A 27,404-nucleotide genomic window follows, 5' to 3' on the forward strand; every position below is an offset into this window, starting at 1 on the left:
CCTGGAACTCACTTTGTAGACCAGGCTGGCCTCGAACTCAGAAATCCGCCTGCCTCTGCCTCCCGAGTGCTGGGATTAAAGGCGTGCACCACCACGCCCGGCTAGAGATTTTACTATTTTTAATTATGTTTATGTGAGTAGATTCTGGAGACCACCAGTGGGCTGGAGGTACAGGTGCTATGAGCTTATCTGCTGAGCTCTCTCCATATTTGATCTTGTCTGGATATAGTTGATTCATGTGCACCCTATCAGAGTAATTTGGTTGTCTCTAGGCTTTTTGTTAAATCAGTCATAGGAGCTGTGAATATGGGTGGTTCTCTGGTTTCTCATGCACACCCCAGATTTCTAGGAAGACAGGCCTACAGCGGAACCACCAGGTTGAAATGCTCTCCTCTATAAGGTAATGCTTTTATTTATTTTATTTTTGGTAAAGAGCGATTCTGTTTACACAAGCGATAGACAAAGTTTTGTTATGTAGTCCCAGGGCTTTGAGGGTGCTGGGATCCCAGGCCACTCTCCTTTATTGAATGTATCTTACACACGCATACTAACATACACTCATACCAATCCTCTGCAAAGCCCAGAATTCCACTTCTAGATACCTTATTCACTTGAACTCATACTGCTTTATGATTAAAAAATGCACAATTTTGGGCTAACACTTAAAAAAAAAAAAGCTTTCCTTATACATCAGTATCAGCAAGTTAGCCTAGAACTTTAAATTTTATTTTTGGCAATTTAATGCATGTATCCAACGTTTAAAAACATGATTTCATACACGTGGGCAATACTTTGAGTAGACCCACTCATTACCCACATCCTCTTCCTCTCCCACGGCACTTCTCCTTTCTTAAACTAGCTCCACTTCCCAGGTTTATGTCTTTGTACATGCAACAGAGTTTAGGGTGGACAAGAGGGTTTCTTGAGTTGAGGCAACTTATCAGTGACCGACTAGACCACCAAAGACTCCTCCCAAAGTCCCGAGCCACAAACCATGCTAAAAAGCTGGGGCTGTGGTGCAAGTAATCCCTGCAGCATGACGTTAGGAGTACACGCACATCAGCAGCTCCCATCTTCCCCGTTCTCCAGCTGGACTATAACCTAGTTTGTCTGTCCTTCCCCTCAATGTTTTTGTGCCTGTCACAACGGAAGAAAACCTGTAAATGACACTCTCGTCCCCAAGCCTTTGTAACTCCCATACCTCCAGCACAGTAATAGCTGTTTCTGAAGCAATTTGGGTCCACTGATGTGAAAAACCTGATAATCTTTAGTATTTTTGGTTTACAAACTTCTTTTATGAACTGCCCCCTCCGCCCCCCAATAGAACTAGCCTTTGACTCAATATAGCATTCCCTTATTTCCCCCCGAGGATCAACTACATTCCCTCCACTCCTACAGATTTTAGCTATTTTGACATATTAATACCCACAGGCTTTGCTGAAAATGCCTATTCCTGGGCTCTTTACCTAAACACTAGAATTACTGAGAATGAAGGAGGAGTTAGCTATCTAGGGCAGGTTCTCAGTCTAAAGCTTTAGGAACCACAACAGCAGCATTTAGAGGCTGCTGAACATGAACTTGGTTCTCCTCTCCTCCCCCTAAAACAGCCCCAAATGGAGTACATCTTCCTTAAATGTTAACCCACATTTACTTTGCAAGTGTACTTGTGCATGCACACCATTCGCCTATGGAGGTCAGAGTACAAAGTTCCCTCCATTTCCCCATGTGGATTCCACGGTTAGAAAGTGGGTCATCCCACCCTTATTAACTGGGCATCTTGCTACCTTTCACTCCAATAGTATTAAACTAGACATAAATCCAAGAGGACACCTGTTAGGATAGTTGACGGGGACAGCACTGCAGAGGATCAGGGTAGGTACCAATGGGGATCTGGACCCAGAGGCACTACTGTCATGGTCTCCAGACCAGCTTGCACCTGGCAGCTTCCTGAAACTGGGCCCCTCCCCACGAGGTGGTGCTCCAGCACCTTCTCAGTGGCAGGTATCTAAGAGCATTCAGGGGATGCTCTGGCACAGGATTCCTGGGTCAGTGTTTAGAACCTATGTGAGACTTGGGTTTACAACCACTTGATTTCACAGAGAAGTTGGGGTCTAGGGTAGCAAGCTTTACTGGCAGTCTTGCAAACTGCCAGGGATGCTTTAGATTACGGTGGGATGGTCAACTACTTTGTGAGACAAATCCATGTTTAGCCTCTTCCCTCAACGCTCTTACCCCATACCCCCTCTCTTGGCAGCATGAAAAAGTACCAGCCAAAAGTACCAAAATTTCTCTTACCTCAGCACAGAATTGCTGCTCAACTTTGCACAGCACAGTTCTGGTCTTTTAAAAGATATAATTGTACTACACACACACACACACACACCACTGCTGGATTCAACAATATTCTGGCTTTAGGTTGTATTTGTTGTATTAACAAAACAGACGTGAAGCTTTGATTTGGGACAATTAGGGAAATAAGTTAAAAACAAATTTATTATTCAAATTCCAGGGGGTGGAAAATTTGAGGTTGCAAATCTTTCTCCATCTACTGGGCACTATTCATTAAAAAAAAAACCATCAATAACTAAAAATCAAACTAGTTTAGCAATGTCTAATCCATGTGAATAAGCCAATTAGGCAAATGTGACAGGTTCCAGTCCAGGTATCATTTGTAATTTACTCAAATGAGATGACATCCTGCTGTTCACTGCTTAATCCTCCTCAGTCTGGGAGGTGAGGCAAAATCAAGGAATTGAGTTGTAAAGGAAGATGGGTCATGGTACCACGTGTGTGATGTCGTTTCTCCAGAAAACACCCCCACCCCCATCCCACCCCACCCCACCCCACCCCACCCGAATGCAGTAGTTGTGATAATCTGTCCAAAAGGAGTGGGACTTCAGATTCAGATCATCATGAAGCAAGCCAGAAAACATGCTTGAGATTTCTTTCCCCTCCCTCACCACTGAGACTCATGCCTCCCATCATCAATATTTATTGAGCATTTACAGTGTACTAGGCACAATAGAACATACAGAAAACATTGTCCCTGCTCTGGACGAGCTTACATTCTAAAAGAAAAAAAATACACCTCTTGTAAAATGGCATTTTTGTTTGGTGTTTTCTGTAAAGTACTGAGGAAATACTCGGTAGGGTGTGAGCTTTGGGTGTGACTTAGCCCCATCATTATATGAGGAGGAGGAGGAGGAGGAGGAAGGATTTTAAAGGGAGACGGTGACAGACCATTTAGGGCAGGACTTCCAGGGAGATAAACACAAGCTCAACTGAGGCGAGCTGGGCTGTAGAGAGGATGAGGGGAGGCTGTGGGAGGCAAGCAGGGGAAGCGGGTATCTTAGACACTGAGTGGAGCCAGAAAGATCATGCGGCCTTTTCCCAAATACATGGCCACCAAGTTGGAATGGTTGGTGACAAGACAGTAAAAGGGAAGTGAGCCTGTGCCCAACATGGAAATAGAGGACTAGAATCCCAGGCAGACTGTAAGAGCATCAGGAAATTCTTAAAACCAACAGCGACTTGGAAGCACAGAACTTAACAGTTAATGCTGCCCAGTGTCAGTCACATGGGCCAAGAACATTGTGGCTTCCGAAGTTAGAAAACTCCATAGACCAAAATTATAAATGGAACACATTACCTTTTGCCAATCACCCCCCACCCCATAAAGTCCACTTCAATTGTTGAGGAGTAAGGGGAAGAATGTGGGAGGTGGCTGAGTATGGAAGCTACATTAGCGTTTTTTGTTATGATAAACTCTGCATTCAAAATTGGTAAAAGCCCATTAGCTGCCAAGAGGGAATAAGGAGACAATTTCCTTTGGAGAAGTCTCAAAACCAAAAGACTAATTTACATGAAAAGCTGTAGAGAAAAGTAGTTGAAAAGTCCATTCATAAAACTTTTATTCCACTTACATGAACTTTAATACATGTGTTCTTAACAATTATGCTTGGATTGTTCATGAAAATTTCTTAAGACATTAAAACAAAGCTAGCCGTCATCTCAAGTTATTTCCCTGTTAACTATTTTTACAGCACATGCATGTTAGGCAAGTATCAAAAAGAAAAAAAAATCACAAAAGCAAAAACAAAACAAAACAAAAAACTTAAAAAAAAAAAAAAAGTTAAATACATGGGATTCTGTTTACCGCTGTGCTTGATACGTATGGAGCCGGGCACACCAAGCAACTCGTTTTTACTGCATCTTTACTTTTACATTTGTTCTTAGATTGCCTAAAACATTTAAATACAAATAAAATGTGTAGCAAAAATAATGAAAGCAAACAGCAGGTAACTTTACAAATAATGGAATGTGAACCGTTTCTGCCCTTACCAGAGTAAATTGGGTCACGACTTTGTCTAGAGACGACTTCTGGAGCTGTGGTCAAGAGTGTGCACGCAGAAACACACGATCCTGGCGTGCATCCACAGGGTGTTTGTGTCACAGCCTCACAAGTGCNCCAAGCCTTACAGTACCCACAAAGACTACACTCATGACTGGAACCCATTATCCTGATTATTCCCCGCCAGCACACACCAATATGTAGGCAGTTTTCTTTGCTTAGACATGGAAGCAGTTTTAACACTGGCCCTTCTNAAGCCACAATGTACCAAAAGTACTATGCCAAACATGTGTAACTCGTGTAAAAATTCCACATCCCATATTGGCCACCTCAAGATGAAAACNAGTAACTCCCTAAAGTTAACTGGCTCTACTCCCCTAATATTAAAACATAAAAACCACATGGGAAATATAGAAATTCAAATAGAAGTAACATAAACCTGTCATAAATCGTAAACAAAAAAACTATCTGTGGGACAGCATGGATGACAAATGGTCTACTGTGTAAATTTTAGAATGAGGCAGACAAAGGTTGGAAGGCCGGTTAATTTTCCCCTCCTTCTCCCGCTTCTGCTTCATCTCCTTGGGTATCCGATGTCCACAACTGGTAAAGAAAGGGAAAGATTGTTTTTTCAGCATATTTCAGATTGAGAAACAACAAAACAAACATCCAACCTTCTGTACACACGTCTGGCATGTGACTACGCGTTGGAAAACTTAAAAGCCATCACTGACAACAGCCTGACCTGGGGCATGGCACATACAGCACATCTTTCTTTAAACAACAGAGTTATGTAACCAGTGGTCAGGAAGAGGACATCTCAGGCCTTTAGACATGGCAGGATGGCTCAGTCACTCAGCCATGAAGTGCTTGCCAAGACCCAGTCCCAAATCCACAGAGACACAGGAAGTCTTCTCACTCCTGGCTCTCAAATATGTAAAACCAAACCTCTAAAGCCAATGGTTTTTAGAGTGTCTTCCAGAAAGGCCGTGATCATGGAGCAGGGTGAACTGGCCTCTCGTGACACAGACTAAAAGCAGCAGCAGCTCAATCAATCAAGCTAACTGCACCCTGGGCTTTCCTGACATTTCAAATTAGGAAAATAATTTCTATTTGCAAGAACTCAAAATGATTCTACAAAAAGGAAGGAAGGGGAGAGAGAGAGAGAGAGAGAGAGAGAGAGAGAGAGAGAGAAGGTGTGTGGTGGCAGGGTGATAGTTTTCATACTTGTTACTGTTTCATAAGCTAAAAGACAGCTTCTAAATTATTCCAACTACTTCAATGTAAAAATATTTTAAGCCAAACAACTTAAAAAGAAGAAATAGGAATCTAACCTAAGAATTATCCTCCATGTTTGGCCTAGAACAGAACCTCAAAGGTCATCAGAGCTGGCCAAACAGCCTTCTTGCAGCCTGTGTGCTCACAGACAAGAAAGACAACAGCCTCTCCTGTCTGCCTCCTCCTTGTCCTTTAAGGGCTTTAACATTTGTGTGTAAACATTACAAACTAGATAGAGGATAGCTCTCTCTTTCCTGTGGGCATTGGTTCTGTCAGCTAAGTGTCAAGCTGTTACAGCAGCCTGCTAATAAGGCTCAGGGCAGAGCTGCCAGCCTTCTCACTCTGCTCAGGACACTCTTTGTGTACTCACACCGCAATTCCAATGGATGAGAGCATTAAATCAGGAGCCCCTACAAGTAAGGGGCTCCTTGACACACCTAAGGTCTACTTTAAATACATCATCACTTCAAAGCAAGCCCGGACAACATGTAAGACTTAGTGTTAGTTATTCTTCTTGCTTTGCCTGTGCCTAGAATTTGTTTCTCCTTCCTGAGCCTCCCCACCAACTGAAATAACAGGTGTGTGTCACCATGCTCAGAAAATAAACTTTTAGCAGTACTGAAGACTACATCCAGGGCCTCACACACCATAGATAATCACTTTTCCAATTAGCTACATTCACCCCCAAATATTCTATTAGAAATTAGCTATGAATCAAGAGCTTCCTTTTCTTTCATTTGGGCTGAGGATGCAGCTCAGTGGTAAGACACTGGCTGCACGTGCAGGAGTGTGTCCCAAATTCTACTTCCAGCATGCACAGCAAGTTCATTCTATACTAGCCTTTGATTCTTTTTCATTTAAGTCTCTTAAGTTGGTAGACAACCCCAGTTACAGTTAGTAAAATAATTTTAGGCCAGCCTGGTCTACAAAGTGAGTTCCAGGTCAGCCAGGGCTATACAGAGAAACCCTGCCTGGGGGTGGGGGAGAAGGACAAGTCTCTTAGACAAATTGAACACACACACACAAACAGTAGACCAGAGACAATCATTTCTACCCTTTCTTTGACACACAGCAAATGCTGAGTAACTTTTTCACCTAAGACTCAAAAAGCTTCAAATTTTATACTTATCTGAAGAAGGGAAAAACCAAAGAGCCAACTGTAAGCATAGGCTTTATCGGGATCCCAATTTAAATAATAAATTAGGATAATTTAAATGAATTCTCAAGAATTGCTGTTTTAGTTAAGAAAATGGGTATGGGGTATGTTCAAACCTTCAGCACAGCAAAGTATCAACTCCAACTTTTCCTGGGAAAGAGACCAGGCAAGCAAGGGCCACACATGGTAGGTACCTGAGCTTCCCTCAGCCTCTGCTGTGTAACTTGTCATAGCCAAACATGAACAGAACACTAAAGAACAAGAAAACCAACTTCTAAGGCAAGTTAAACACAAACAGCTTTGAGTTTACTGTTTTGGTTGTTGTTTTGAGACAGAATCTCGTTATGTAGCCCAGGCAGGTTTGTCACTATGTAGTCTAGGCTAGCCTGTAACTAACTCATGATTCTTCCTCTACCACAGGAAGCCTAGATTATGATTTACTTGTGCTGAATAAGCACACATCTGACTATGGGATGAAAAAGAAACTACTCAAGACCTGAAAATGCAAAGGAGTAACTTATGACAATTTAAATCCAAAATGATATCTCATAAATACTGGCAATGTTTTCAATTAGGTACTTTTTCGTGTGATTAGACAGTAGATAGGACACTGTATTCAGTTTTCCGGCCATACCCAGCAGACTGCCTTAGGTACTCACTGTTAAGTTGTCTCTCAGTAACTGCATTATTAGCGTGCTGTCTTTGTACGACTCTTCACTTAATGTATCAAGTTCAGCAATGGCTTCATCGAAAGCCTACAAATGCAAAACAAAGTACACCTCAGAATTCAAATAACAAAGACTGCCCAATTCCCAATTAACTGGTAAAATACATACTGTTTTTGCAAGAGAGCAGGCTTTCTCTGGGGAGTTCAGGATCTCGTAATAGAACACAGAGAAGTTGAGGGCCAGACCCAGTCTGATGGGGTGTGTCGGCTGCATCTCCTTTTTGCTGATTTCGAATGCTTCTTGGTATGCTTGCTGTGACTGGTCCACAATTCCTAGATAATGCAACACAGTAAAATGCATTTTCAAGGTCAATGCTGCAGCTTTACTTAAGCCAAACTTTTCATTTAAGATCACACATGTCCTCTGACATTCTTAATCAAATTATACTCTTTAAAACAATGCTGTCCTGTGTCACACCAGCCACTCGCTACTGTTGTCAAGAGAAGGGCAGCTCAGAGTGGGGCTGGGATGAAATGATAACTCTGAGGCAAAGAGCACTGGCTGACTGATCTTCCAGTGGAGTCTGGTTCAAAATTCCCAGCACCCTAAGGACAGCTCACAACAGTCTGTAACTACAGTTCCAGGGGATTCAATTGCGCCGCTCTGACCTCCAACAATACTGGGCAAATGTATGCACACAGACACGTGCAGGCCAAACACCCCTACACACAACCATCCAATCATTGTCTAGTGATTTCCTCATTCCACTCTAGGGTTATACCTATGCAGACAGTGAGGAAACATTCTTATACAAATAGCTTTTCAAAAAGCTTCAAGTTTAAAATACGAAAATAGGCAAGACATGAGACAGAAAGTAAGAGTTCTACATATTATATAGCCAGCATCTCAGTGCTTGAAGGAAGAATGCATACTTCAAAGGGTGGGCATCCACACCAGAACTGCTTCATGTAAGCTCAACCAAGCAAAACCAGCTCACCTTTCTTGTCATCACCAGCAGCAACCTCAGCCAAGTAACGGTAGTAGTCACCCTTCATTTTCAAATAGAAGACTTTGCTTTCTGGTTGCGAAGCATTGGGGATCAAGAACTTTTCCAAAAGAGACTTCAGAAGAAAAGAAACAGAAATAGTAAGAAGACGGCACTTACAAACCAAAGTTAAGCAAACACCATAGACCGAATTGTAAGTCAAAACAAAACCTTAATTTTTCTAATAACCCAGCAGTCCTGAGTGCTGGTGCAGGAGGATTGCTGTGGATGAGACCAGCTTAGACTGCAAACGGACACCACCTCAAAAATTAAATCAACAAGTAACTCAAGGCAGGGAAAAGGCCAGATGGAAAAAGACCTTTCATCTCATCATAGCAATTTATTTTTCTTATTTACAGATCCTCACAAATGGCAAAATTTCTTTCTGTAGCTTTGCTTAAACTATTAACGTAGAGCTTACTGGAATTGTTACATACTAAATAAAACCAACTTCAAACAAATAATGTAACTGCATTGGAGAGAAAAAGGTAGAACTGAGTGAATAAATAAAAGTCAGTCTCTTACCATACCTACTTTCTTGAACACCACTGCTTTGAAATCAAAGTGATGTCCATGCTCATCTGGGCTGAACCCCAGATATGCCAATTCTTACAAGAAGTGTGCCTAGATTCTGGTTTCTACTCTCCAAAAAGACTTGAGATTCTTGACTATCTAGAGTCCAATGATAGAGGACAGAAGTAAAATTTTAATCCAACTGCTTACTCTATGCATGCAGACAGGTCATAAAGATAGTTAACTTAAGAGTGAGTGACTCTATCCCTGATAATGTGCAAGTGTGGCAGCTGGCATGCGCACCTTTATAATCTCAACACTTAAAGGCAACACAGGTCCCCCAAAGGTTAGGAAAGTATCTCAGTGACCCTGTGCTGGCCTAGCAAAGCCACAGAATCAACTTTCGTGTGTGGAGGGTGTAATGGAAAACCCTAAAGCTGGACAGAAACTCCTTTGGGAAGTGTTGATAAATGTTCCTGGGAATTAGCAACCTATTTTTATTAGTAATTTCTGTATTTCTAAAAAACATATCAGGAGCAGGGCAGTGGTGGCACACATCTTTAATCCCAGTACTTAAGAGGCAGAGGAGCCGGTTCCTGAGTTCCAGGTGAGTCTAGCTAGAGCAAGTTTCAGAGTTACAGTCGAGACCCTTCTGAAAAGCCAAAACCAACCAAACCAAACCCCTTATTGGGAATTGCAGTCACAGATCAACAGCAATCCCTCAGCCTCCGCACTTAAATGACTCACTTAACTTTCAGTGTGTCTATCAAAACACCCATTTTAGAATAAGCACAGCGAATGTCTAAAGCTCTCTGAAATAAAACAAGGGCCCTATGAACAAAGCATCTAGTTTGATGCACAAAAGCCACACACACATTTTCTGGGGATAATCACAGGCCCTCCAGAACCATGAGTTTTTTTATTCAAACCAACAGCAGCCAAAATCATTTGAAAAAGTAACTTTCAACTTACGGTACTAGCATGTATTGGGGCCTGGGAATCTATTCATGTGGCCAGAGTGACAGTTGCATTTCTCCATCTTCCTCACAGAAAAAGCTATCAGTACAAGGGCTATCAATTAACTTCCTACTTCCAAAGACTATACAATGTTTTATTTTTAAACTGTGAGTGCATAGAACCCAGATGGCAGCTCCTTAACTATTTGTAACGTGTTTCAGGGGAATCTGGCCACTCTTGTCTTCAAGGACACCAGGCATGCACATGGTGCAAAACACATACATACAGATAAAACACCCCACACAGAAAACAGTAAGATAATAGACAATAATGCTGATTGCTTGTACTGTTGTGGAAATAGTCATGACTGCACAGGAGGATGAGTGAAGAATGACTCTCAAGTGCCTGCATATCACTGTTAATGCCTGTAACTTTCTAGTCACATGTGCTACACGCTGCTCACCTTAAAATACAGCAACTGTTTATACTGTCCACCCACTTCAAAAGAACAGGAAATAATAATTTGGGCTAAAATACTTTTCAATGCTAACACATTCTTCCTACACCCAATTTTTATAAGCACTTGAGTTTCACCTATATTGTGTCTACTTCCAAAGGTTTTAGTTTAAGGAGAACAAGGACATACAACCAGAAGAATGAAGCACAGAACAGACTGGAAGATAGAGAAAATGGAAGGCTGAGTTTGTCCTTTGCTTTCTTAGAGTAGGTACAATTATTAAAGCAATTTTACACCTTTTAACTTTCACACAGTCAGTTTTGCTCTTTAAGCAACAACCTCAACACTGCCCAGGTGTAAACTGAACTCATAGGCTCATGTGATCATGCCTCCACCCTACTAGTAGGTAGGGTAGTAGGGTCTCAGGGGTTTTAATTTTATAAGCTAAACACCTCCCCAAACCCATCATGTTGCCCGTTTCTAAGACACTCAAATATTAAATTCTGACTGAATTACAATGAACGAATTCTTCAACAGCCTACTTTAAAAACAAGAATTTTACAACAAGCTTCAGTGGAACAATTTTTATTATCTTAGTACCTTAAAGACCCATCTCTCAAATACAAAAATAAACAAAGCTCACTATTTAATTTTTAAACAATTAAGATACAATATAAACTGAGGCTGATTCTATCAGATAATGAATATTTTCCTAAGAGAAAAAAAAAAATCCCGTGTCTCTGACACCCCAAGTGCTCACTTAGGAGGACACAGAGGTGCCAGAGCAAGCACAAGCATTCCCAAGCTGCAGCCACATGGCAGGCTCTGTCTACACTTGCATGAGCCAGAGGAAATCACTCTCTAAGACCAAAGGTCAACAAAGACCAGTGAGAAACTGGTCATCAAGGTAGTACAAGCATCTTGTTTCACTACATTAATTTCAAGGTTTGCTTTCCATTTTTATCCCAGGAAAAGTGTCCCCAATGTGCTAAGTGTTCCCCAATCAATCATGAATCCTAGAAATTTGAGAGCACATTTCCTCCCCTGGCCCTCCCTTAGAGCAAAAAAGACACTTTAGATCATACAACTTTTTAAAAAAGATTTATTTATTATATGTAAGTACATTGTAGCTGTCTTCAGATACCCCAGAAAAGGGCATCAGATCTCATTACAGGTGGTTATGAGTCACCATGTGGTTGCTGGGTTTTGAACTCAGGACCTTGGAAGCAGTCAGTGCTCTTACCGGCTGAGCCATCTCTCCAGCCCATATACATCAACAACTTTTAACAAAGGAATTTATAGTTTACCCTTTAAAAAAAAGTGGATACTTTTAAAGCTTTTGTTTGATGAGACCTGGGTATGTTTCTAACTCTCAGGCCTCCAGTGGGCTCATTTTGAGACAATGGCCACCAGTCAGGTTTTTTTCCCATCAAAGCCCTTTACTGTACCAACAGACTGCAGTGCTGGTGCTGTAACAGGACAAAGCATGCTTCCCAGGCATGGCTTGCTCACTGTAATGGCACCACACCTGAACCTCTGCCCCAAAGATAGCCTGAAGTCATGTGACAAAGAATTACAAATGCAAGCAAACCAAATCGAAGAACAGTGTGCCAGGAAAGGAACACCAAAACCATAAAAAGCTGATGGAAAAGTTGCCCAACTAAAAGACAGTAAGTCATGTGTGCAGGGGAATAGAATTCTGGAACCATCTAATAAGTACAATGGTTCAACATTATATTTAGGTAAAACCTTTAAGTGAACAATTTTGTTAGACTCCTGGTTAAATCATAAAAATTGAGGTTGGAGAGATGGCTCATTGGTTAAGAACGCTGGCTGTGCTTCCAGATAACCAAGGCTCCCAACAGGCAGCTCCCAACCATCAGGACCACCAGTTCCCAGGGGATCCTTTGGCCTCTAAGGGTATCAGGCATGCATGTGATGAACAGACACACATTTGGGGGAAGGGAGGGCAGGTAAGATGTCTCACTGGCTAAAGGCCTCATGCCAAGACTGGTGGCATGATCTCAATGTTTCAGACCTCCACAGAAGGAAAACTGACTCCTGCAAAGTGTCCTGTGGTTTAGGTGCACGACTGTATGCACGTGTGTGTGTGTGTGTGTGTGTGTGTGTGTGCGCGCGCGCGCGCGCGCGTGCACACACCCACAGAGTTAAAATATTTATGTTTAAAGAGAAACCCTTAAAGTATCAAGAGCTTCTAAAGACTGTAAGAGCTTGCTTCACTTTCTTTCCACATCAGTTTATACTCTGTATTTCAAAATTTCAGAGGCAGCACGGAAGCAATGATGCATCTGTAAATTTAAGATTTGGGAGGACAGTTCTCACTTTCTATACGTACTACAAGAACTGCCATCAATGGTCATGAAGGAAACATATTAGCAAGAACAAGTCCTAAGCTGGGGTTGGTGCTTGTGCCTATAACCCTAGCACTTGGGAGGAAGACTGCTCAAGTCTGAGGCCAGCCCGAGCTTTGGTATGAATTATACCCTATTTCAAAACACAAAAATGGATATGGAAGCGCCAACACTTGCGAGGTAGAGGCAGGAGGAGCAGGACTTCAAAGACTTTAATCAATACACACACAAATAAAAACCACACTAAAATGATCCCTAAAACTAATGAACTAAAATTTGAAAATGCAGCTGAACTTTAATGTGACTCAGAGTGAGAGCGAGCCTCCAAACCCGATGAGCCTCTGCCTCTGTGTCATCACATCATTCAGTACTAAATACCCCCAAAGAGGCAATCTACTTTACAAAAACATGGTTCACATTTCTTGTGCAAGTCTTCCTATGCAAACTTTCCCCAGCACTTTCCCCTACAGGATTTACCATCATTTCTAGTTCTCTTAAAATCTGAAATAGAAAGCCACTGTTTCTGAGTTTTAAGTCTTTTACTCCCCCTTGTGGCTGAAGGGGTGCGTGCTTACAAATTGTAACCTCAGTTGCTCCAAACTAACCATTTAGTAAAGTGTTCATAAAACATGTTAACAATGCTTCCTATGGCAACACTGAATGCTGTGTGTGAGGTCTCATGGACAGCTGCTACCTTTAAAGATCTGAGGAAATGAACAACGACAGAGGGTGACTAACTCCAATGCATTCCCAACAATAAGCACACAGCAGACCATCACTACATGTCAACCAACAAGAGAGCTGATCTAGTAGTCCCTTGGGCAGCACCCTAAAATACCACAAACAGGAGTTTATGCCAAAAATTTAATAAGCAAAGCATCTTTACAAAATTGAATGCTTGAAGGAATGCATTTATGTGTTTTTGACCAGTTGGTGGTGGTGGGAAACAACACAAAGATGACTTCTGAATGGAAGTTACCATTATCATCTATTCAGGAACACTGGGCCCAGGGTAAACACTGGGAAAAAACAGAACTGGGAGGAACTACTGTTAAACAACCCTGTGGTGGCTTTGCACTAAAGCAGGATTTCTATTTAAGGCCAGCCTGGGCTACAGAATGAGAGCCTGCCTCAAAATAACTAACCAACTGTATAAGGCAAACCTTAACTACTAATCAATATAGGTAAAACCAGACACCAACTCACCAAGCAGTTCTTGATAAATTATTCTGACACCCTCCTCTGCAAGGTCCCTTTTGCAAACAGGATAACCATGGGCCTCATAAAACAAGGTCCCATTACCAAGCACTTACTTCCATCATAGAGCTGTGTGTGCAGACAGAACAGAGGTCAACTTTAGGTGTCTTCCACCTCTTCCTTTCTTTCCTTCGTTTTTTGTAACAGGGTCTGTCAACAGACCTGGACCCCAGCTGAGTTGCGTGGCTTGGACAGTGAACTTTAGGAATCTGTCCGACTTCCTCCCCAGAGAGGTCTACAGTCCAGTAGGAGCTGGGGATCTGAATTTGGGTCTTCCTGCTTACATAGCACGTGTTTTATCAACTGAGTCATCTCTCCAGCACCATTTTAAAGGTTTGTCTTCAGTTTCTTTTTACAGTTTCATTTTCAGAGCCAAGGTTTTACCACATATAGCTCAAACTGACCTCAAATTTGTTATTTCCTGCTTGGGGTACTGGGATTACAGGAACATGGCACCTAACATATGACTTTTGTTTGATTGATTGATGCTTGACAGTCTCTTTGTCCAGGCTCTAGCCTTGAAACTAGCTCCAAGACACAGGCTGTCCAACTTCTGGCCGTTCAGCCATCACCCAGAGAGGTCCATGCCGGGATTACAGCTACACACCACTATGCCCTTTATGCTGGGCTGAGGGTGGACTCAAGTGCATTCCTTTCATCAAATGAGCCGCCATCCTCAACCCAACACTTTAACAGTGTTTATAACCTGAACACACAGCCTGTAAATTCCCAGCTCTTCCCCCATCAAATCTTTAAAAACAATGTTGAAGCAGCTTCCCCTGCCTTCCATCTATTTGTGTACGAGTCATTTTCCTCTCTTGCTGAGACTTAAAGCAGAAGATTTTTATATCTACTTTTCCATGACACAGGGTTTACAAAACAATGGGCAGTCACTCAATAAATATGAACTATAGGGCCGTTAAGTCTGCACAACTGTCCTAACTTTCAGTCCTTACCATAAAAATCCATACAGAAATGTGGGGCATATCATTATCTTTGTGATATGATTAAAGAGTCTGATGATAATCCTCTCAGATGAGAGCTAAGGACAACTGGAAGGAAAGCCATTACGGAAAAGAGCATGGTTCTAAGATGTGAATCCTTAACTGTAACTAAAGTTGCTTATTCTGCCAAAACAACTGGCCTCTGGGTTGACTGGGATCCAAGCATGGCACTTTAAACTGAGCAACGATTCTTATTGTATACAGATATTCTGCCTGCCTACATGTTGTACACATGTACACTTGGTGCCAGCAGAGACCAAGAAAAGGTGTCAGATCCTCTAGGTCTGGAATTACAGTACTACCCTGTAGATGACAGTAATAAAACGTGAGTTTCATTACTTGAGTCCTCTTGAAGATTAGCCAGTGAGTGGCTCTTAACTGCTGAGAAAAGATCAAGCCCAAGTCGATGACCAGCTAGCCACAGCACTAAAAACTCTTTTCATGGCTAGAGAGAGATGGCTCAGAGCACTAGTTGTTTTTACAGAGAACCTGGCTTGTCCCCTGGGGCCCACATGGTAGCTCACAACTGGAGTCCCAGGAAATCCAATATCCTCATCTGGCTTCTTTTGGCACAGGCAGGACATTATACATACAAAATAGTAAAAGTCTTTTTTTTTTTTTTTTTTAAAAAAAGAGATATTATAATTTTTGGCCATCAAGACAGAGCTGGGTGTAGTGTATCACATGCCTTGATATTTAAAATAATCTGAGGTCAGCCAGGCATACAGCCAGAGCTTGTCTTAAAAAAACAAAACACTTATATGAGGTCAGCTAGATGGCTCAGAGGGACAAAGGTGCTTGATGGCAAGCCTGAGCGCAGGGCTCTAAAAGAAGTGGGAAATTATCCTGCTCGTCCTGACTCCACTCTCAAAGATGGGTGCGTGCGTAGTAACATGTTGAACAATTAAGAGTAAATTTACCCTTAATAAGGTGTAACTAGGTACTGCCCAGGAATGTCCTGAATACATCTATGGAAATGAATGAAAAAAGGTGGAACCAGTAAGCTGGTAGCACTGAAGGTACCAGTAGTTTTCACAAGAGGATCAGGAGAAGCTATTTCAAGAAAACAGATTCTGGCCTTGAGCAGCGACAGCTATTCTAGGAGCCCTACAAACATGAACTCCATTTATCCTTCATTTGAAACTGTTATGGTACCGAAGGCTATGGGATCTAAGATGAAGACACAGTAGGGAATCCGAAGCATCCTAAACAAACTTAAGCTTACTACAAGTTCAATGGATTACGGACTAATGCTGATCCAACTTAGTTGACATTAGAACATCCTTAATTTTGACTCTGAAAACCCCACACTTCAGCATGATTATGCCAAAGATCATCTTTTTCCTAGAGCCAAAAGAAAGTGTCTGTTACTCAGTACTTAAGATTATAAAGTCATGGCTGTTTCTAGACACAGCTCTCATTACAGTCATCAAGAAAAAGTCTTTCACAACTTAAAGATGCCCCAGAACTCAAATCCAATTCTGCAAAAATATAAATTATTTCTACATAATCCATGTACATTATTGGTGTTCTGTCTGCATTTATGTATGTGTAAGAGTGTCAGATCAGTGGAACTGGAATTACAATTTTGAGCTGCCATGTGGGTCCTGGAAATTGAACCAGGATCCTCTGAAAGAGCAGCCAGTGCTCTTAACCACTGAGCCATCTCTCAAGTCCCCTAAAAAATTATTAATGAGCTGACGGAGAAAAAATATTTTGTCAAATTGACACAAGTTACACCATTGCATACACTAGCAAGCGTTTGCTGAAAGGACCCTGACATAGCTGTCTCTTGTGAGACTAGGCCGGGGCCTAGCAAACACATAAGTGGATGATGCTTACAGTCAGCTATTGGATGAATCACAGGGCCCCCAATGGAGGAGCTAGAGAAAGTATCCAAGGAACTAAAGAGATCTGCAACCCTGTAGGTGCAACAAAATTATGAACTAACCAGTACCCCGGAGCTCTTGACTCTAGCTGCATATGTATCAAAAGAGAAAACTGGAAAGAGAGGCCCATTGGAATGCAAACTTTATATGCCCCAGTACAGGGGAACGCCAGGGCCAAAAAGTGGGAGTGGGTGGGGGATATGGGGGACTTTTGGGATAGCATTGGAAATGTAATTGATAAAATGTAATAAAAAATATTTTTTAAAAAAATTGACACAAGCTAGTGATCTGAGATGAGGTAATCTCAATAAAGAAAATGTCTCCATAAGATCAGGCTGCAGGCAAGCAGGTTCAGCATTTTCTTAGTGATTGATGGGTGAGAGCCTAGCCCAGGGGTGGTGCTGATAAGAAAGCATGCTGAGAAAGCCAGGAATGACAAGCCAGCTCTCATCCATGGCTTTCCTTCAATGCACACAGGAGTGTAAGTCAAATAAATACCTTTCCTTAGTTGTTCTGGTCATGGTGTTCATCACACAAATAGTAACCTTAATTAGGACAGCAGTTGGTATCAGGATAGTGGGGAATTGTGACAGTCCTGACCAAGTTGTTCTGGGGAGAATTGTGAAAGGGCTTTGAAGAGAAAAGCCATTGAGTGTTCAAATCTTGGTGAGCTATTCTGTGGGAGCTTGGAAGAAAAGTGTTGAGAAAAATGCAGACCATGGAGGCCCAGTTTATGAAGTTCCAGAGAGTAAAGCACTGTATATCAGCTATTTTGAATTAAGATTCTGTGGTCTGGGTAAGCTGGGGAAGAAAACTCTCAGCTGTGACTAACAAGAGACCAGGCACCATTTAAGTGAAAACTTTTTTGCTCTACTGGGACAAGAGATGCTAGTTATCTAGAGATGAGAAATTAGCAATGATTAAGAGACCAACATCACTGAAGTAAAATTTCCTGAGAAGTGTATCCTGGGAAGCTGTGTTTCCAGGGCAGCCAAGGTTGTACCATGCATAAGCTGGCAGAGAAACTTGGTAGTTTAAGAGTCAGTCACCTAGATAGTTCAGTGGCAGTTGACGGCCCAGAACTGAAGAGAGCCTATGACAGGCCATTGGTCAAAGTACAGGCCAGTCTCAGCAGAAGACCCCAGCATTTTGGAGATGCCAGTACTGTGGGATGACCACAAAGACAGCAGGAGCTTTGGAGTGGAGCCAGCCTGAGCTTAGAAGACATGCTGTGTGTGCTGCAGAGGGTGGAGTTGTAGAAGTGACCCAAGACTCTTGGAGGGGCCCAGAAGACAGTGAGTGAATCCTAGATAGTAGGCATTGATTTATTTATACTTTACAACTTTGGATTCCGTTTGATTGTGACTGTGTCCTGGTTCTCCCCTCTTGAATTAAGAAAGTATTCAATTTATTTTTGATTTTACAGGAGCTCAGTTGAAACTTTGAACTTTTAGAGAATTGGAATTTTACAAGGACTTTGGATTTTAAGAGATTGAGCTTTCAAGTGTTTGAATTTTTAAAGGCTGTGGAACTTAAATTTTGAAATGTTTGTAACAAAACACTGATATGCATATGTGATCATGGGGAAGAAAAAAGAGGTTATGGCTTAACAGTGATGTGTGTCAAGTTGACAAGGGATTGGTCAATTGTTCTGGCTAGTTTTTTATGGCAAACTGTCACAAGCTAGAGTTATCTGAAAGGAGGGAGCCTCGATTGACATCCAGCTGTAGTGCATTTTCTTAATTATCGATTCTTGGGGGAGGGCCCAGCTCATTGCGGGTAGTTGTCTATTGGAAGTGGTTCAACCTGTGGGTTGGGAACTCTCCACAGGGGTTACCAAAGACCATCAGAAAAATTCATAACAGTAGCAAAATTACAATTACCAAGTAGCATCAAAAATAGTTTTACGGTTAGGGACCACAACATGAAACTGTATTAAAGGGTGGCAGCACTAGGATGGTTGAGAGCACATTGTTCTACAAGAAAGCAGGCCGAGCAAGTCTGGAGCCAGCCAGTTCCCTTCCAGGGTCTCTCTATCAGCTCCTGCATCCAGTGTCCACCTTTCCGAAGTTGCTTTGGCCAGGGTGTTTCATCACAGCAACAGAACACATCTCTGGGCATTCTAGGTTTAGCTGCAAAGGGAAGACTCACCCTAATGTCAGCAGCACCATCATCTCATGGGTGGGGATGATAGTGAACAGAACATCACCGCTTATCCCTACTGCCTGACTACAGACACAACGGGACCAGCTGCTTTGATCTACTCTCACCCCAAATGATTATACTCAAATGGTGGACCCAAATAAGCCTTCCCTTCCCAAAGTTACAATGAGAAAAAGAACTAATATAGTTTCTTCACCATTCTCTCTTTATTGGGGGTACAGGTAGGAGAGGACTGCTTTGTTTTTAGACAAGATTTCACTGTATAGCCTTGGCTGGGCTTAACCTCAGCCTGGCTCTGCCTCTTCAGTGCTTGGGATGAAAGGTGTGAGTCGCCAGGTCCGAAGTTCTTCTAAGACAACCACTATTATCTTTTCCCTACTCTGCACAGGGTTTGTGTCACCTCTTTGTAAAGGTTTTTGGTGACTTTTAGAATCCTTAGTCCTGTAACATTCAAGATCTGGCCCTGCCCATTTCTCCTCCTATAGTCCCAGCTCTTGGGGAAATTACTGAAAGGGGGGTTTTGGTTGTGTGTGGTTTTTTTAAAATATACAAAGGCTTTCTGTTGACTAACATTCAACAATGGCTGATAGAACAGCTCTTACAGAAAGCTTCGTTTAATGTGTCAAATTTAACTTTACTTAACTGAGGAGAATGTTTAAGCTGAGTTCACGATAAACATTGATGCCCAAAACTTGGATACAATGTCTGAGGCAAGCTAGATTTTCTAACCACTCCAATGTCCCTTGTTTCTAAAAGCAATCACAGGCTTTTATTGTTTTCTTATAGCTTTATTGTTGCCAAATTTATGCCATCACACATGGCCTATCACACATTTAAGTTCTCATTTAAACTCCCATCTTATTGAAGATACACGTTACAAACATGGAATATGCAAGGAAATTATTTCTGAACTCATTTGTACAGTGAAAGCAATGATCTGAATGTCGTATGAATAATAGGCAATTGGACACGTATCTGTTTTAGTTAAAGATAATCTTTAAAGCCAACTATGATCACCGCATGCAACGATAAATCAATGTGCTTATGTTTAAAAAAAAAAAAAACAAAAAACCTCTATCCCAACATGGTTTATTTCCTACTGACTGAATTTAAATTCAAGGTGTATAAATGCCTTTTCTGGAACAGGTTCAAGGGTTGGGCTGGTTCAGAAGTGACCACCATCTCCTCTCCTCTCCTCAGCCTGTAAGGCTTCTGTGGTCCTTTTTCATTCTGACTTTCACCTGAATTCACCTTGCCCCACTCAAGTCTTGTCTGCACATGCCCACACTCTGTCTTACCTTAGGTATTGCTCGCAGGTGATGTGCAGTGTTGGGTGTTTCTATTCTGGACCCCAAACAAGTACCACCTCTTTTCCCTCAGCATATTCCTTCACCCACTTCATTCTTGCCTCAGACTTCTCAACTATATGAAATTCCTCACTGAGTACCATCCCTTAAGATGAGAAACCTTACCAAAGACACTTACAGTTACCTGCTACTCTTCCTGGACGGCACTCAATCTACTTGGTCATCTTAGTTCTTTCAATGTTAAAATACTGAAAGCCACACACGACAATGCCACATATATACTCATCTAGAAAGCAGTGAAATAGGTTCCAATGACCATATTCTTCTGTGAAGTCTTTTCTCTGAATAGGAGCCACTTAGTCATTTCAGCTAACATAAAGACTCTAATAGCAATTTTTGTAAGTCCAAGACACATACTGACACACTCACACAAAAGCAAGCTGCCTGGTTTCTTATCTTGTTCCTGCACTAGTTAATAAATAGTAGTTCTGAGGGCTAGAGATAAAATATGTAACCAACAACTGCACCTCACAAGGAGCTTCACCTCACTCCTCCCCACAACTCCACGGGCAACACACACATTATTCCTTTTAAACTGAACTCAGGTTTTCTTTTACTGTAAAACTAGTTTAAATTAAAAACAAAACAAAACAAAACAAAACAAAAAAACAGCCCCTCAGCTTTCCATATCACAATATATTTAAAGTCTGAAATAGGTTTTTAGTATATTATTAATCTATTGTATTATGACTTACATGAACTACCTCACTTGGGACTGTATCTTTTGGGTTTATGAACAATTATTAGCTATCTCTTATGACTGGGGCCTCTCACTTATGAAGGGAGTTTGGTCTACAGAGTCAATACTGCAACTCCCAACAAGAGGAGAAAGAAAGAAAACATCTCCTTTTAAAATGACACACATTAAGCACTTGATAGAGGCATATAGCTAGACTGGGGTGTTCAAGAGTACTTTTCCTCAGCTCATACACTACAGAACAACTAGAACAATTGGGTTCTACTCCTCATTGTCAACAGCAGAGAAAGAACCTCACTCAAGAGTTCATAAAGCACAATGGTGCATTTTCCCCACTAAGGTTAAGTCTTGGCTAATTTTACTCTTCTATTTCACTAGAAAGGGAAGAAAGAATTTTATAAAAACTATTTGAGTCACCATCCCTTCTTTGAAAAAGCCAGGTAGGAAGCCCACTTTATTTACTGAGCCTTCTCAAGCTGAAAAGCAAAACAAAGCCTTGGAATGCCAGCGGGACTGCTGACCTAATTCTATTGCCCTCTTTCTCAAGAAACCTTTCAATGGTATCTGAGCATTAATATGTAATAAACCAGAGCTGTACTTTTGAAAAGATCAAGACTAGAGGTAAAAACCTGTTCACAATTCTGTAAGTCACATGTGTGGGAAAGAAATTAAGCTTTCAAGGGGAACCCCTGACTCAGACCTTGTGAAAAGCTGGAACCATCCTGATGGAGACACCCTCATGCAGGCAGGAAGTGACAAGAACCCCTTCATACCCTTACAAGAGGCTATTTAGAGATAACTTCAGTTTTCTTCATAAGGAAACCAAGGAGACAGTAGAAGCTGCCTGTCTTTCCTTGGGAAAAGCCACAAGAATTTGAGAACTTCTCTATAGCCTGCCCGTGGAAAACATGCAAACACCTACCTGGAGCTGCAGCAAGAGCCTAAGAGGTAAATGTTAGCATGTCCCTTTTACCCCTTAGGACAAAGTACAATCTGTTAACTATACCCTTCAAAACCAAAATAAAAACCAGTACTTAGGAGGAAAAAAAAAATCCACAAAACCTATTAGGCTGAATAAAATCTAGTGATAAACAGATTAAGCAAGGAGAGCAGAAACATACCTAAAACATTATTATTATGAAGTGGATACCTATCCAATTTTAAATGTTCTTAATTACCTAATTTTAAAATAGGTATATTATTTACCTTCAATATAGCACTTTTCAACTTTGGAAAAATGGCAGTCATAGAATCTATTATATAAAGAAACAAATAAAAATGTACCCAAAGCAAAAGCTTTTTAAGTAGGTTGTGATCTCAGCTGTTTGTATCTTAAAATGGGTTAAATCTTTAAAAAGATTGAAAACACCTTGTAGAACAAAAAAAGTACAATTCAGAAAACTTTTCTATCAATAAAAACAGTCTTAAAGGAATTCTAATTTGCAAGATATAGTGACTTTTTAGCATTTGGGAGACCAAGACAGCAGAGCCAACAACGTGAGTTTTAAGCCTAGTCTAGGTTGTAAAATAGATTTCTGCCTTAGAAAAATAATTGATTGGTCTTCTATTAGATTTTACCCTCAAAATTTTCTTAGTAAAAGAAAAAACAAAAGCAAACATACAAACAAAACAAAACTGTATTATTTTAAAAAACAGGAAATCCACACAAATGTACTGTTTAATCTCTTTAGCTCCTAGAAGCAAAGTATTTCAACACAGTAGGTGCCAAATACTTAGGCACTTGAAAAGCCTAAGTATTTGGAAAGCCGAGATTGAGATTATTTCATTGTTTGTTAACATTCAAAGTTGACTTACAACAAATCAATCCACACAAGCAACTGCAATCCAGTTTTCTCCAGGACTCATTCTATTATACCGGCTAATCCAGATAGGAGCTGGCTCTAGACAGTCCATACCACATACATTTATGAGTATCAGCTCTAATGCTACAGGAACACAAACCATCAAGGAAATTGCTTTTCATTACTTTACAGAAACGTTCTACAATTGTTTCATAGCACCTTTTAGATGACAAGTTCTAATCTATGTAACAGCCAATTTCTAAAATGCACCGGAGGTCCTGTGAAGGCGCCAGTGAAGCTGAAGCAGATTCACAGACTCTTTCTTACCAGTACATCGTTGCAGATGTCACGCAGCTCCGTCTCGATCTTCTCTCTGTATTCTCGAGCCATCTGCTGCTTTTTCTCAGCACCTTCCGTCTTCTGCTCAATACTTGAGACGACCCTCCACGATGACCTACGGGCTCCTACAACGTTTTTATAAGCAACAGAGAGAAGGTTCCTCTCCTCATTCGACAGCTCAGCTCCCTGCTCAGTGACAGACTTCATGCAGGCTGCCATGTCATCATATCGCTCTGCCTGCTCGGCCAGCTTGGCCTTCTGCACCAGCTCATTTTTATCCATAACTGGATATTCTGTAAAGGGAAGAAGAAAAACATTCAGAAAACGCCTGTGAAAAATAACTCATTATACCTGTCATAAATAAATAAATAAATAAATAAGGCACACCAGCACCTTAAACCAGCTTGAGCAATTAAAACGCAGCCCCCAACCCCAACCAACCAGAAAACTAGCCTAGTCTGCATATTAACAGTAGGTTGTGAAATTAACTGCGCGTTCCACCTGTTCAGAAGATCCCAATTTCAAGTAAGATCAAAGCATATATGGACATGAGTTCCTTAACAAAAACCACCTTTAAGCTGAAGGGCAGGGGGTACAAAACCAGAGACCCATCTCTACTCTCCTTGGCCAAAGATCCCTAGATCCCAACGCCACTAAATGATGTGCACCAGAGCAGCTTTCCCTAGTGTGCATGCAGGAATGCGCGTTGGGGGTGCGGGGCGGTTTAGGGACCGGGACCTACAATGCCTATAAGCATACTTCCAGAATCGTGAGTCATGTCAGTGTAATTATATTCTAGCCTTTTCATGTATATACTCTTATCAAGAGCCACTAGGTTTTATTTTATTTAACACCCTCCCACCCTGATCTACTACACTTGTAACATTTGCCAGCTGATCATGGAATAAAATTATCTGAAGAAAACTGCCTAATTGCTGCTTAAGCTATCTTAAAAACACAATACCACCAGGAATCACTAAGCCCAAGACCAACTCTGTCAAAACGGAGCCCTATGAACTCTTGCCTAGCACACAGGCACACTCACTTCCTACTCTGAGCGAGCACTAGGGCGTCCACGGCACATGGAGGGAGCCAAGCGCTTCCGACGTCTGCTGCCTGCTGCAGTCTCGGCAGGATTTCTAGCAGTCACAACTCCTCAAGCTGGTCTTCCTCATTATTTCCCCAGTTTTCTTTCGCTCAATTTTAAAGTTCCCTAGATCCCAATTTACTTCTCATTTCTTCAACGATTCCAAGAGCAAGATTCTAAATCATATTGTGATCCCACAAAATACACTTTAATGAAAAAGTCACAACCTGAATGCACTAAGTGTAGGAGTAAGAGGCACTGCCGCCCACCATGGAAATTCTTTCCTTTACCTTTCCAGAAAGGACGACCTCTTTTTGGTAGCCAAATGAGCAGTGTTCAGAACAGAAACACGGATAGGGCTAGCTTAAATTCGAGACACAGTACCTTCCGTGCATTAACTATTTAAAATTTGTGAACCCATACTTCCCCCGGGGTCTCGAAATCTAACATTAGAAACGTTCTCTGGTAAATGTTGCTTCCAAAAAATGATGTAAGCCGAAGTCAGTACAAACGTTCCCCCGCCAACCTCCCGGATAAGGGGAAGTGGATTAGGTTTCTCACAGGAAAACGAGCGCTCCTGGGCCTCGCCTTCAGACTGCGGGAATACTCGCCGCACCCACTTAACCCTTGGCTGCCTGAGGCCGGAGGGTGGGGCGAACCGAAACCGCGCAGCGGTGACTTTAAAGCGCTAGTCCTTGCGTCCGCGCCATCCGCAGCCACCTCCCCTCCTTGGCTCCGCCCAGGCTGGTGCCTCCGCGCTAGTCCCCGACTCTCTTTGTCATGGCGGAACTGTGTCAAGGAGCCCAACCTACTCCGACTGTGAATCGCCCCCCCACCCGGGCAGAGGGAGGAGCAGTCCGTGCACCCGCCCCAGTCGGATGGTGGTGTGGGGGGGAGCAGATCACCCTCCCCGGGGGCCCGATGCCATCCGCGCCCGCAGAAGCGGAACCGCGGCCGGCCCGCGCCGGACACACCCCGCTCCCGCCCAGGGTCCCCTCCGCCGGTGTCCGACCCGAGCCCCGACAGCTGCGGTAGGGGGAGGGGCAGGGCCCCACCCAGACAGGCGCAGCCCCCACCGTGGGGCCGCGGCTCCTGGAAAGATGCGCACCTCCCACCGGTCCGGGACGCTTGGGACCCCGTGCCCCGGTACCCCCACGCCTAGCTCTGGCCGCGCCCCTCCCCCACCGCGCGTCCCGAGAGTCCTTTCTGGCACTGCGGGCCCCAGCGAGCCCAGCCCAGGGTCCCTGGCGGGCCCCACCCCAGAGCCCCGCGTGCTACCTGGCTGCCCCCCGCCGTGGGGGAGGGGGTGGCGGGGGCGTCCCGGGTGGGGGCGGCCTCACCTGCGCCACGGCCGAGTCACAGTCGCGGGCGGAAGCAGGGGGCCGGCGGGGGCGGATCGCGGTCGCCCTCGGGAGCGGGAGCCCCTGGGTCTCGCGCGTGGGCGTCTCATCCGCCACCCCCACCCCGGGGACCAGAACGGGGCGATGAGCAGCCCGGCAGGCCAGAAGCAAGCGGCCGGGGGCGGCGGTGGGCGCCTGCCCGGGCTCGGCAGAGCCGAGCCGCCGCCCGGGTCCTCCTGAGGAGACCCCTCTCGGGCCGCAGCGCGGCGGCGGGCTGAAGGGAACGGAGGCCGACTCGGGCGGCTCCTCACCTGTGTCCGGAGTGGGTGGCGGCACACGGACGCGGCTCGGCAGTCTCTGGGCGGCGGCGACGACGGTGGCGGCGAGGCTGAGACTCTGTCCCTGATCTGGCTGCTCACAGGCTACAGCCGCTCCGCAGACACGGGGTTTCCTCCAATCACTAGCCCCGGCAGCAGGGGCACCACACGCACGATGACGTCAAACGCTGCTATGGCAACCGTTGATTGGTGCCCACAGTTCTCCGGCCCGGCGCAACCGCCGCTCCCCTGCGCGCGCCCGGCCGGCCCGCCCGCGCCCGAGGGCGAGCGGAGGAGAGCGCGTACTCGCGCTCCGCTCCGCTCCCGACCCTGCTTTCACCCGCGTGCTCGGTTCGCTCCCCGCCGCCCCCGCGAGCTGCTCTCCCTCCCCGCCCCTGCGGCGGGCGGAAGGAAGCCTCTCCCCGCCCCCACCTCCACTGGCGGGCACATCCGGGACCTTCGCGTTTCCCCACCCCCCCCCCTTCCCGCCCGGCCGCCCTCTCTCTGCGCCGGTAATGGCGGTGGGCGGGTTGCGGGGCAGGGTGACGGCAGCTCTACTGCCAGGGCATTGTGATCAGAAGCGAGAGTAGGGCAGCGGCTCCGCCAACGCCGGGGCAGGGAGGCCTGGGCGCGGCTGCTCCCTCCGGCGGCCCGCTTTACCTTCTGGCTGCAGGAAGCGGCTTTAGACCTTTTAAGGCTGGGAAAAGCGCGAGGCTGAATGACGCCCTGCCTTTCCAGTCGCGAGCTCGGCGTCCACGACGTGACAGCCGCGGGGACAATGGGTGGTCGCTGGGAGGAGCGGGGAAAGGGTTGGGCTAGCGGGTTGGACGTGATCGTCGAAGCCTGACGTGGGGCGAGGCGGGGAAACAGGCTAGAACACACCGAACTGTTGTCCGTGGGCTGCACTTTACCCTCTGTAGAGCTTTCATTGGAAGACACATTGTTCCTAATTAGCGCATTGTAAGAGAGTGACCGACCCTTTTAGGTCCTGGAAGCAAGGTTAGGGAGCGCGGCCGTTCCTAGGGCCCTAGCTAGAGGAGGAGCAAGGTTCCTCCGCCCGGAAAGAGGGGGGAAGGAAAAGGGCGGAAATTGCAGGTGCCTGAACCCGCAAGGTCTCCACCCAGGAGACGGAAGTTGAAAGGAGATGCAGTCTCTATGAAGTATCTGTCCTTGCTCTCTTTAAATGTGCGTCTCTGAGCTAAAACACTTTCACTGAGCCCCTTCTGGGGCCTACACTAAGCACAACTAGAAAAAGAACCTCAGGAATTCAGCCCAGAGCCCCCTGGAAGACTTCATGACAAGCATTCTTTGCCTACCACTGTCTTTTATCAGAATGTTGGATACA

At 43.9% G+C, this 27,404-nt stretch overlaps 1 protein-coding gene across 3 annotated transcripts; it reads right to left on the minus strand.

The window, feature by feature from the left end:
• Nucleotides 1-2,475: 2,475 nt before the first annotated feature.
• On the minus strand, nt 2,476-27,109 carry Ywhaz (tyrosine 3-monooxygenase/tryptophan 5-monooxygenase activation protein zeta). Of its 3 annotated transcripts, none has more exons than XM_021182955.2 (7): nt 26,720-27,109; nt 26,054-26,247; nt 23,304-23,608; nt 8,451-8,574; nt 7,622-7,785; nt 7,445-7,540; nt 2,476-4,954 (listed from the first exon to the last, which is right to left on the minus strand). In XM_021182955.2, the coding sequence occupies exons 3-7, from the start codon at nt 23,595-23,597 to the stop codon at nt 4,895-4,897; spliced, it is 738 nt and encodes a 245-aa protein (XP_021038614.1). In that variant the 5' UTR covers nt 23,598-23,608; nt 26,054-26,247; nt 26,720-27,109; the 3' UTR covers nt 2,476-4,894. The 3 variants fall into 3 exon arrangements, with proteins under 3 accessions (XP_021038614.1, XP_021038615.1, XP_029325509.1); XM_021182956.2 differs by having other exon boundaries at nt 26,054-26,250; XM_029469649.1 differs by lacking the exon at nt 26,720-27,109 and having other exon boundaries at nt 26,054-26,307.
• Nucleotides 27,110-27,404: the final 295 nt, after the last annotated feature.

This window comes from Mus caroli, chromosome 15 (assembly GCF_900094665.2).
Source record: "Mus caroli chromosome 15, CAROLI_EIJ_v1.1, whole genome shotgun sequence".
Taxonomy (NCBI): domain Eukaryota; kingdom Metazoa; phylum Chordata; class Mammalia; order Rodentia; family Muridae; genus Mus; species Mus caroli.